A 12069-nucleotide genomic window follows, 5' to 3' on the forward strand; every position below is an offset into this window, starting at 1 on the left:
ACCACCTTTGTAATACTTTGATGAATGAATTCAAAAATTATCGTTCATTTCTTTCATTCTTGATATGGTATCAGAGCTAGGTTCGGCCTAGTGGGTGTCGCCAGCCATGATGAATGCTTGGATAGGCCATCCCTTTATGAACCGGTTTTTAAGGGGACCTTTCGGATGTCTATGCTGCACTTTAACATTTAATATGGTATCAGAAGTTTTTGCTTCCGTCCCTCTTTCTTCCTATTGAAGTTATTTCTTTTTTTTTCTCATGACCATGGCTGCCATTGATGATTCTAACCCCTTCACTCTTCATTCTTTCGACCATCCTGGCATTGCCTTAGTTTCTCATCCTCTTACCGGTGACAACTACAATTCTTGGAAGAAAGCAATGCGCATGGCTCTTCATGGGAAGAACAAATATGGGTTTGTCGATGGTTCAATTCCTGAACCTGCTTTGGGTCACTCCACTCATGCTTTGTGGCATCGCAACGCGTATGATAGTATCGTTTCTTCCTGGCTCCTTAATTCTTTATCCAAAGAAATGCAAGTCAGTATCTTACATTGTTCTTCTGTCAAAACAATCTGGGATGATCTTCAAGAACGTTTCGAGCAACGAAATGGTCCTTTAATTTTTCAACTTAAGCATGAATTGATCACTCTGCAACAAGGTTCCATGTTTGTTTCCTCTTTCTACTCTAAGCTTCGTTCTCTGTGGGAGTCATTATCATAACTGAAGCCCTCACATAGTTGCACATGTGGAGGAATTAAACCTTGGTGTGATTTTGAACAAATGGAGTATGCTATGCAGTTCTTGATGGGTTTGAACGAATCCTTCTCTACTATCAGAGGTCAAATTTTATCCATGGATCCCTTTCCCTCAGTAACTAAGGTTTTTTCCTTAGTTGTTCAAGAAGAAAAGCAAAAGGAAGTTGGTGCTTCCACCTCTGCTAGTGAAGTTTCACATGCTTTTGCCTTGAAGCCTTCTTTCGTTGCACGCAATCATCCTACCAACCGCTTCAAAGGATCTTTCAAGAATCGCCCCTTGTGTGCTCATTGTGGTATGTTGGGTTATACGTAGGATCGTTGCTTCAAGTTGCATGGTTATCCTCCAAATTATAAAAAGGACTAGTTTTTCCTCAGAAGTCAAGAAACATTCTTCATCTTCTGAACCACCACACAAGGTTGCTCAACAAGTATCTGTTGATATGTCTGACTCACCATCTTCCTCTGGTGACTCGGGTTCCCAATTTCAACTTAATGCCCAACAATATAGCCAATTGATGAATCTTTTAGAAAGTCATGCTACCAATGTTGTCATCCCTCAAGGTGTTTCTTCTGCCAGTGGTATGATCCTTTCTACATCCACTTCTAATTTTCTTCATGAATGTTGGCTTTTAGATTCTAGTGCCAACATTCATATTTCTTGTTCCCTTCATCATTTTCGGTCTTACCAACTTGTTTCTGATAAAACTGTCACTCTGCCTAACAATGATGTTATACCTATCATTGCCATTGGTTCGGTTTGCTTAACCAATACCTTACTCTTGCATAATATTGCCTACATTCCTAAATTCAAATTCAATTTAATTTCAGTTAGTGCTCTTCTAACCAATCCTAATTTGTCTATTTCTTTTTCCCAAAATGCATTTGATATTCAGGAGAAGCAAGCTTGCAAGAGGATTGGTAGATGGGCTCTCATCCAAGGCCTTTATGTCTTAGATCTCAAGGACACTCTTGATTGCAAATTTACTTTTCCTGTTATCAATTCCCATACAAATTCCATTCCTTGTAAAAATGCTCATATTTGGCATTCTAGATTTGGTCATATCTCAGACAAAGTTTTCAAACATTTGAATAATAAAATTGGTCTGCACCTTTCTCCTAATTTCTCTTCTTCTAATTTTTCTGTTTGTCCTCTTGCTAAATTTAGAAGATTATCTTTTCCTAACTCTAACCATTTATCTAAATTACCGTTTGACTTAATTCACTGTGATATATGGGGTCCCTATGCTCACCCTACCTATGAGGGAAGGAGATTTTTCCTTATAGTGGTTGATGATTGCTCAAGATTCACTTGGCTATTTCTGCTTAAGAACAAATCTGAAGCTTCAATCTATGTGCAACGATTTTTCACCATGGTTCAGACTCAGTTTGGTGTATCTATCAAATGCCTCAAGTCTGATAATGCTAAAGAACTTGCCCTCACTCAGTTTTTGGCTTCCATGGGCACTCTTCATCAATTTTCCTGTGTTGAAAGGCCAGAACAAAATTCAGTAGTGGAAAGGAAGCATCAACATCTGCTCAATGTAGCACGAGCTTTGTTTTTTCAGTCTAAAGCTCCTATCTCATTCTGGGGTGATTGTGTTACCACTGCATGTTTTCTTATCAACAAAACCCCTTCACCATTACTGCAACACTGCTCACCCTACAATATTTTGTTCAAAAAGGAACCTGACTATCATGCCTTAAGAAGTTTTGGCTGTTTGGCATTTGCTTCCACTCTTCCATCATCAAGGAACAAGTTTTCTCCTCGAGCAGTGCCTGCCATTTTTGTTGGCTATCCCCAAGGTTATAAAGGATACAAATTGTATAGCCTAGACACTAAGAAATTTTTTGTGTCTAAAGATGTTGTCTTTCATGAATCCATTTTTCCTTTTCAAACCATTTCACAGCCTCAAGTCATTCCGGATCCTTTACTTGATTTGGTTATTCACATTCCCATAACTAATACCTTACCTAACCCTGACCAGACTAGTAGCCAATCACCACAACCAAATAATCGCTTTAACCATTACCCAATTGATTCATCTTCAATCCTTGGCTCAGATCATCCTCACACTTTGCCCTCTGTCACCTTAAGAAGGAGTACACGCCACTCTAAGCATCCCTTATATTTGTCTGATTATGTAATATCACAATCTCAGGCTGCATATCCCATCCAACATCATTGTTCCCGATTGCCTCTTAGCCTTCCTTACAGAACTTTCATTAACCACATCTCCTCTGTCTATGAACCTCAGTTCTATCATCAAGTTGTTCCTTATCCTGAATGGCGCCGAGCAATGCATGAGGAAATCCAAGCTCTTGAAGCAAATTCCACTTGGACACTTGTTCCATTACCACCTGGTAAGCATTGTATAGGATGTCAATGGGTGTATAAAGTTAAATACAAAATGGATGGCTCTGTAGATAGATACAAAGCACGTTTGGTTGCCAAAGGTTATACACAACAAGCTGGGATCGATTTCTCTGATACATTCTCTCCAGTAGCCAAACTTACCACTGTGAGAGTTCTGCTTTGTGTTGTTGCTGCTAGAAACTGGTGCCTTCTACAATTGGATGTTAACAATGCTTTTTTGAATGGCGATTTGTTTGAAGAAGTTTATATGGAACTTCCCAAGGGATACATGTCATCCAATCCTTCATTGGTATGCAAATTGAACAAATCATTATATGGCCTAAAACAAGCCTCTAGACAATGGTTCTGTAAGTTCCCCACTACTCTTCTTAGTCATGGATTCCATCAATCCAAACATGATTACTCCCTTTTTACCATTGGCTCAGGCAATTCCTTAGTCATTTTACTAGTATATGTAGATGACATCATCCTGTCAGGGCCCAATATTGCCTCCGTACAAGCTGTTCAGACCAAATTACAGTCTTTGTTTCAATTGAAGATCCTTGGCCCTTTGAAATATTTTCTTGGCTTAGAAATAGCCAAATCCAGTAGAGGTATCTCACTATCCCAACGAAAGTATGCTCTATCTCTTTTGGAAGATACAGGTTTCTTGGCCTGCAAACCTTCCAATTTACCAATGGATCCGAATCTGAAACTCAATCTTCATGATGGAGACTTACTCCCTGATCCATCAATGTACAAAAGATTAATTGGTAGATTGCTTTATTTGACAATCTCACGGCCTGATATCACCTTTGCTGTGAATCACTTAAGTCAGTTTATGAAAGCACCTAGAGTTCCTCACCTACATGTTGTTCATCATCTTCTGCAGTATATCAAATTTGCTCCTGGACAAGGTTTGTTTTTCCCTGCTCAGAACTCTCTCAACCTCACTGCCTTTGCGGATGCTGATTGGGCCAATTGTGTTGATACTAGAAGATCCACTTCTGGCTTTTGTGTCTTTTTGGGAAACAACCTTCTTTCTTGGCGTTCTAAGAAACAACCCACTGTTTCAAAATCATCCACTAAAGCTGAATATCGTGTCTTGTCTTCTGTTACTAGTGAAATTGTTTGGTTACACAGGTTACTTCTTCACTTTGAAGTTGATGTGCCCTCTGTGATGTTATTTTGTGATAATAAATCTGCTATAAGTCTTGCTTCAAATCCTGCTCATCATGAACGATCTAAGCACATTGACATTGATCATCATTTCATTAGAGAATATGTTCAGTCCAAAGTCGTCAAGCTTGTCCATGTCAAGAGCCAACACCAGGTTGCAGATGTTTTTACAAAAGCACTTCCAAGCCCGATTTTTGGTAAATTCATTGCCAAGTTGGAAATGATTAACATCTATTTGCCAACTTGAGGGGGGGGGGGGGGTATCACGATTAAGCGACGGTTGAAGTTAGTTACTAGGAGTTATTAGAAGTTAGGTGAATAGTTACTTAGTTATGTTACTAGAAGTTATTGAAGTTAGTTACTAGAAGTTGGTTATTCTCTATATTTGTATAAATAAACCACCTTTGTAATACTTTGATGAATGAATTCGAAAACTATCGTTCATTTCTTTCATTCTTGATACTTCTTCAACCCAGCCTTGACAAGAAAATGCTTACATACAATTTATTTAGAAAAGATATTAACAAAAAGTATGTCAAATTGTTAAACTTTAAGGTCCATGGGCCAACCCTAATTGGGTTACACGGGCCTTTCTACTATTTATCCTATAACTTTTTTTAGGTAAACTTATTTACTCTATATTTCTTTTAGGTCTAGCCTACCTTAACTAGGAGTAAGTGGGTCGGGTGAGATTATTTTGATTGTTGTAGTTATGATTTATTAATTATTAAAAGTAACAAGAAGATCCAGTGAGATCTTACACATTCCAATCTCTCAACCCTTTTGTCGGGTGTTTGTAATTGTTGATTTCTTGCGCAATTTATTTTTAGCCAAGAACTTTGAATCTTCCTATGAGTGGGGGAAGAATTATGACTTCTATAGCTAGCACTACAAATTTAACAAATGCGGTTGCAGATATAGATCATTCCAATATTCCTAACCATTATAGCCTTAAATTTAAAGTAGAAAAGTGCATGTAAACTTCTCATTTCTTTCGCTCTGAGATTTCAGAATAGTAGTACCTTATCACACAATAGGAATAAAGCAATCTCGAAGTGGTTTGTTCTACTTGTATCTCATGCCTTCCCTATATTAAAGTTAAAAAGTGCAGACACTTTTCGGACCACAGCCAAATGACTTAGCTATTTTTGAACAAATAGTAGTGCCAGTTATTGTTATTTTATTTTTGTAATACATAGTGTTCTGATCAGATGCATCAGTTTGACCAGATCAATTGCTATTTTGGAAGATATTTCTAAAACCTAAGCTGTTTTGTTAATGGTTATAATTAATGCTTCATATACACGCTAGTGGTAAGTCTGAATAGTATCAATGTGTAAGATATAATTATAGTTATTCTTGAAATACAAGAGCACGTTTAGATATCAAGAAAGTGTTTATAATAGGTGGGGGAAAATTAAACCTACAGCTACAAGAAAGTGTTTCTCCATGTATTAAAGACATTATACAGTACACAACTTTTCTTTTATCTCTTTTTCTTCTAAGTTCTACCCTTCACAGATACATTATCCATTCTTTGAACTCGACAGATGAATTTACAACAAAATAGTTACAAGTTACAACATCACTTATAAATCGGACAACTAATAGTCATTGAACTAAGGTCCTATTTCTATAGTAATTTGTTCACTGCAATGGGAAACCTGTTGAAAATATATTTTTTGTCCACGAAAATATATGTATTTAAAATTTATTACTTATTTAAATTTTATTTATTTTATTCTTTATATTTTTAAAAATAGTCTGTTTGTAGTCGATCTCTTAATAAAGAGTAAAAGCACATAGTAATTTTTAAGGATTAAAGATAATTAAATTTAAATAGTTAATTTTTAAAAATGTCCTTTTTTTAGAAAACATAAAATACATTTAAATAAACACAACCCAAGGAGCCTAAAAAAACAAATAGAAAGATCATTTGACACTCCATTTAGGGTTACATTTCTTAAGGAAAAGAGAAGAGAAATAGAAAAAGAAGTCAGTGTAAAAATGGGGTATATATGGAAATGCCATTTGCACTTTAATACAAAAGAGGCTCTAAGAATATTCTAATTAACCACTGACTCAAGCCTTTCCAGTGCATCAGTTCCTCTCGGTGACACAGCTTTGCTTGCAGGCATTAAATGTGAATCTTCCTCTTTGTGGAGGAGAATGGCGAGTATACTAAAGGGAAAATGTAACCAATTGCATTGAAGATATAGATTATTCTAATATTCGTAGACCATGACAACCCGAAATTTATGCTGGTAAGTTTCTCTTTCAGATAGCATTCTCATCAACACAATGGATATAGCGCATTATATCCATGGTAGACTTTTCCCGTGCATATTTTCATTTAATTCTTCCACGTGTCTTGCTCTTTATGTTAAATATTCAGTTCCACGATGGCTAAAAGTGCAGCTAAACTTTTTCTTTTTGGCACTTTCATTCACACTATGTGGCATATACCATTTAGAAAGAGTGCAAAAGATTATAACCATTATATGCGAGGGAGGGTCATATTGATACCCCTGGGCCTCACATCATGTTGAAGCATTAGTATGCATTATTATATTTATATTTACTTTCCAACCTCGAAAATGATATGGGAATTGAAGCAAGTGGTAGATCATGTTCATGTTTATATATTTTCTTGAAATTCAATTGTGTTTTTTTCTCTCCAGATATTAGTTGTTAGGTTTTTTTAGTGAAAAAGGATTCCAATTATGCGTCTATCATAATACCAAAAAAATTAGGAATTTTACTTAATATGAATTTTTTAAAGTTTGTTCATACATTTATTTTATATAGATCCCATTACCAATGAGACATTTATTTGGTAGAACAAGTCAATAAGCTTTTAGATCCATTCTCACTTTAATATTTTAAATTAAACGGTGATGAATCTCAATGCATACATGTCAGCATGCTGAAAGAAAATCATGAAAATATCGATACAACATGTTTTGACTTATTTCGAAGAGTAAAGGTGAAAATCTTTACTGTTTAATTATAACTAGTGTATTGCGTTCAAATGATCATAAAGCAAAAGATATAGTGCATGCGAGGTTCTCTTTACAAAGAGTATTTATGCACATCTATGAAGATGCAGAAATTACATATAATTATCAACATCTTGGAATTTACTTGGATTTAAAATAACATTGAAGACAGTTGAGGATAAAAAATAAAGTGAATCTTGTTCGTGTTGTGCTTTAACTTTTTATATTTTTTTTATAGGGAACTAATTTTTGTACATGAATTTTTTATAGGAAACTAATTTTTGAATATGAATTTTGTACACACACTTATATAAAATTATTGATCAGAAATTAAGAAGAGAGAGAGAAAAATAAAGGAAACAATAAGATAATGGTTTGATTTAAGTATAATTTATTTTTGTTACGTGCAACAAGTGAAGAAACATGAATTATTATTTTTTATTGTCAAATGTTATTTGCTAGTTTATTAATTTTTTTAACTCGAATGAATTTAAACTCACAATTTATTTCTTTTTTCCTTCTTCTTTTACCATCAAATTAACATTATATCTCCTAACATGGAAAATTGAACTATCAGTACAAAATTGTAATCTTGAATTTTACTTCTCGTTTGGATTCTTTAAGACCTCGACTATAGTCTAATCGATTAGTTAATACAATTTAAAGCATCAATAACCGATGAAGTTATAGCTTTCATTTTGAGGTGGAAGCGAAATATTTTTTTACCTATACAAGTGAAAATTTTAAGTGTAAACTAGTCGTACTCATTGATTTAATTTAATTTTGCCATTGAATTAATGTTACATCAGTAATTAATTCGACGGATGTCATTGTACCTAGATGTGAGATGACCAAACAGAAATCTGTTGAAAAATATGTAGAAATTGATCAGAAATTAAATTATTATAAGGCAAAATTTTGAGAAGGAAGGTGTATGTAGACAAAATATATAGCGACTCAAATGATACTTTATATTTATAAAGCACAAGATAGAAGTAAATATAATACCAAACTAATTAGACTACATAAAAATTACATGAAGTTCTTCCAATGATGTGTGGTTCCCAACCTTCTCTTCTATGGCTTGGCAATTACTTTCTTTCCATTCTAGAAAGTGGGAAAAATGCTACCTCCAACTTCATTGAATAGTTTTGTGGAGAACATCTGATCCACTTCAGCTTCTACATCAGTTCTCTTTGCAAAACGACCCTTTATGCGGGGTCTAGTCTCTGCATAGGCCTTCCTTGAGGCATATCTTATTTTCTTCTCGAACTTTCTTGTCTTCTTTTTCTCCCTATATCTTAGGACTCTTGCCTCTCTGTCCATTGGTGTGAGATGTGAAGGCATGAGAAGGGGAGGAAATAGGTCATTTGTCCCTATTGGTGACTTTGAGTGGGACATTGAGATGCCACTTACTGTTGATTCGGGTACAACTCCAACATCCATTGATGAAACCGAAACCTAAATTAAAAATGAAATATAAAAGATTAACACAAAATCGTGTATGAAGTTTGAGAGATCACAGGTAAGGCTATAAATTTTCTAAGCAATAAACTAGTAGCTAACCAGCTTTGTGAAACAAAAATGTTTGTCCCCAAAGTAAGAAGAAAAAGGTGAAGATATATTATAGATGATGTAATAGAAAAAGAAAAGAGAAGAAGAGTAAAAGAAATATAAAAGAAAGGTGTCGAAAAAATTAAACCACCCATTTTGTGGCTTTAATAAATCAGGCACTTAGGCTCAATTTTTTTAATTGAAGCTGAAAAATTATGGGAAATTAATATACAGTTGATGAAATGAGGAAACAAAGTTTAAGAGGAATCACAACTATAACTAGCAAATAAAAGACACCATAAAGGCAAAGCTGATCTTATATACGACAAAAAAGAAAATAAATAAAAGTCTCTCAAGACCGCAAAGTGAACGGTAAAAGGGTAGTCAAAGAAATATGAAGAGTTGTGGAATGAATCAAATTAGTCACATATATGGCAATTGAACTAGAGTAGTTGACTTTGCTAGCGTTTCTAGTAAAAGAAGCTACTTGGGAAACCCACTTTGATTTCAACCAAGGATTTTACAAACAGTATGTGATTGAGATTTCGGTTACAACATTAAGATTTTTTTAACTTTTCACAACAACAATAGCAATTGTACTACAATATCAAAAATTGCAACCAAATTATTGATCATGAGTATAATTTAAAACCCTAGTTTCATATGAACGGAGAAAGGAAAGAAACTGCCAATTGGAAGGAAGAGTTAGCAAAGGTGTCAAGGCAAAATCAAAATCTGATAAAGTATAATCCAATGGATGAATGATCCAAAGAGTCTGGGAAAAGAAAAAGAAAGAGAAAAAGGGAAAACACTATTCATATAAAAAACAAACCGAAAAAGAAACACAGAAGTAATTGAAAAGAAGAGTCTTACACTTTGACTAAGAGAACCATCGTAACTGAACCCAGCTTTTGATGAGTCAAAGTCCAAACCGGGTTGAAAATGCTGCGGCACCTGAACTGGAACCACTACATAGTTCTGAGGGACAGTGTTGTAATTCTGCTGGTGCTGATAAACGTTGCTAAACTGGTTGTCATTGTGACCACATGAGTTACAACAATCAACAAGATTGTCCAAATACTCATCAACAAACAAAAAACCCTCGTCACCACAATCATTCTCCTCAATTTCATCATTATTTTTCATAGGATGTGGCAACAACCACGAAGCAGCTTCAACCTCGTCTTCATACTCATCAAAAACCCCTTCCTCTTCCTCCTCAACCTCATTCACGAACGCGTGTTCCACGCGTTTGTGATTGTGCTCTGGTTCCCTGAAGAGGGAACCTGAGATCGGGAGAATGGGAACACGGTTGTGGCGGCTAGCGAGAGGGTTTGCTGAGTGAATGTCAGCATCACAGGAAGAACAAAGAGAAGCTGCGTCAGCTTTGCATAGAAACGCCGCCGGAGCACGCTCACACGCTTCGCACACCCACACACGCTTGTGTCTCGAGGCCACACGGTTAGCTGCATGCACACGAGCATCACAGGAAGAGCAAAGATATGCTGAGTCTGCATGGCAGTACAGCACGCATGGCGCAGACAGGCACGTGTCACAGACACGTGACCAGGTGGTGCCAGTGTTGCTGCCACCAACGTTGTTGGTGCCTTCCTTCAACATGTTGTGTCTGAAAATATTGTATGAGTAGTGAAGTGTTTCGGTAGAGTCTTTTTCTTTGCTTGGTTTTTGTGTTGGAACTAATTTGGAGGAAGGGAAGTGAATTGAACTGAAGTGAGTGTGAGTGAGAAATTGAGTTTAGTGAGGTGAACCAAGTAGTGTTGGGGGGAGAATCAAGAGTGCCAACGTGGCAGCAAGTTAGTGGCGTGCACAAGTTCTTGCTTATCTTGTGGTTGGTTGTGTTTCAGGGTTGATTAGGAGAGAGGGTTTTTTGTTTTGGTGTTGGACCTGTCCATGCATGTTGCTTCTTTGCCTTTTGGAATCATTAAAGAGATGCTGAGGCTTTGTTCGTATTGCTATGGTGACACAACTTGGAGACACGTGTCATTTGGGTCCATGTAGATTCTATACTTGCACCAGTTAGAATCTCTTGTTACCCCTTAATATATCCTTTCCTCTCAGTAATCTTATTGGCTCTAAAAGGATTAAAGCAAGTGTTTGGTTAATTACTGATTTTGCAGATAGAATGTGGAGTGCTTGTGATTATGAAAATAAATAGAAATTTTTGGTTGGTGGAGTTTGGAGAACTAAGATGTTAATTAAGGTGGAATGTTTAAAATAAATATCATTAATTGTTCATAGTTGCTCCAAGTACTAAATTTGCTGAGGTTTACAGCTAGTTACTTGACTATTTTAAGGAAATTGTAAAAGTAAATTACCAACCATAGAGTCGATCTTTGTCTAGGAAAATCTTTCTAGTATATTTACCACTAGACCATCCGCACAATTTCATTAATATGTGACACAAGTAATATATATCGCATATTTAATCATTATATCACTTCCATCAATCTGTGGTTTAACCAATTGACCTGTTCAACTACTAAAGGGAAGACGAAGACGGATCACTTGCCTAGAACTCGGTGAGAACAAATGCTAAACAAAAATTATTTTTTGACTTAAATAATCTTTTAGTCTCTCTAAATATGATACTTTTTTTTTAATTTCAATCCTTTAAAAGTTTTTGTTTTATTTCTTATGAAATTTAGAAATTTTTGTTTTAATTCCTACCATCAAGTAAGTCGTGTTATGACTTTAACAATTTATTAACTTGACATGTCACTAAAATAATTGATAATATTGGACAATAACATATAATAATGTTTTTGTTAACTGTATATTTAAATTCTCATCTATTTAAAATAGTCAATAATGTTAAACTAGTTTATAAAGAATTTAAAAATATAATTTATCAAAAAAAAAATATACATGATTATCTTGTTAGATTCTTTAATCATTTGACAGGTCAATAGCCTCTATATCATAGGTTAACATTATTACTTGCCAATAAGAACTAAAATAAAATAAAATTATATAAAGACAAATTAAAATAAACATATTTAAAGGACTAAAAGATTATTTAATTTAAACCTTTATTTTATATATGTCCTTCAAAATTGAGTTCTTACATTGAGTCAAACTCCGGTATAATCCATTTAGTGTTACAAAACTTAAATTACTACATGAATGATAACCAAAATGTTAGGTATAAGGCAAATAATTTTTTTGCAACAAAATATACAAAATAATTTATTGCAACTTGTGGATAAA

The 12069-nt window shown here is 34.9% G+C and overlaps 2 protein-coding genes across 2 annotated transcripts; one reads left to right on the forward strand and one right to left on the reverse strand.

Moving 5' to 3' along the window:
* The first annotated feature begins 265 nt into the window (after window positions 1-265).
* LOC102667411 (uncharacterized) lies at window positions 266-721 on the forward strand. The gene has a single exon (XM_006604936.1). The coding sequence runs from the start codon at window positions 266-268 to the stop codon at window positions 719-721; it is 456 nt and encodes a 151-aa protein (XP_006604999.1).
* Window positions 722-8394: 7673 nt separating this feature from the next.
* Window positions 8395-10461, reverse strand: COL13 (zinc finger protein CONSTANS-LIKE 2-like). The gene is made up of 2 exons (NM_001292015.1): window positions 9715-10461; window positions 8395-8748 (listed from the first exon to the last, which is right to left on the reverse strand). The coding sequence occupies exons 1-2, from the start codon at window positions 10459-10461 to the stop codon at window positions 8395-8397; spliced, it is 1101 nt and encodes a 366-aa protein (NP_001278944.1).
* Between the last annotated feature and the right edge of the window lie 1608 nt (window positions 10462-12069).

The sequence above is a fragment of the Glycine max genome, chromosome 19, assembly GCF_000004515.6.
Source record: "Glycine max cultivar Williams 82 chromosome 19, Glycine_max_v4.0, whole genome shotgun sequence".
NCBI lineage: Eukaryota > Viridiplantae > Streptophyta > Magnoliopsida > Fabales > Fabaceae > Glycine > Glycine max.

Coding starts and splice junctions, on each gene's coding strand:
- COL13 (NM_001292015.1), bottom strand. CDS start 10,461: ATGTTGAAGGAAGGCACCAACAACGTTGGTGGCAGCAACACTGGCACC. Junction 8,749..9,714: donor ATGGTTCTCTTAGTCAAAGT/GTAAGACTCTTC, acceptor TTTTTAATTTAG/GTTTCGGTTTCATCAATGGA.
- LOC102667411 (XM_006604936.1), top strand. CDS start 266: ATGGCTGCCATTGATGATTCTAACCCCTTCACTCTTCATTCTTTCGAC.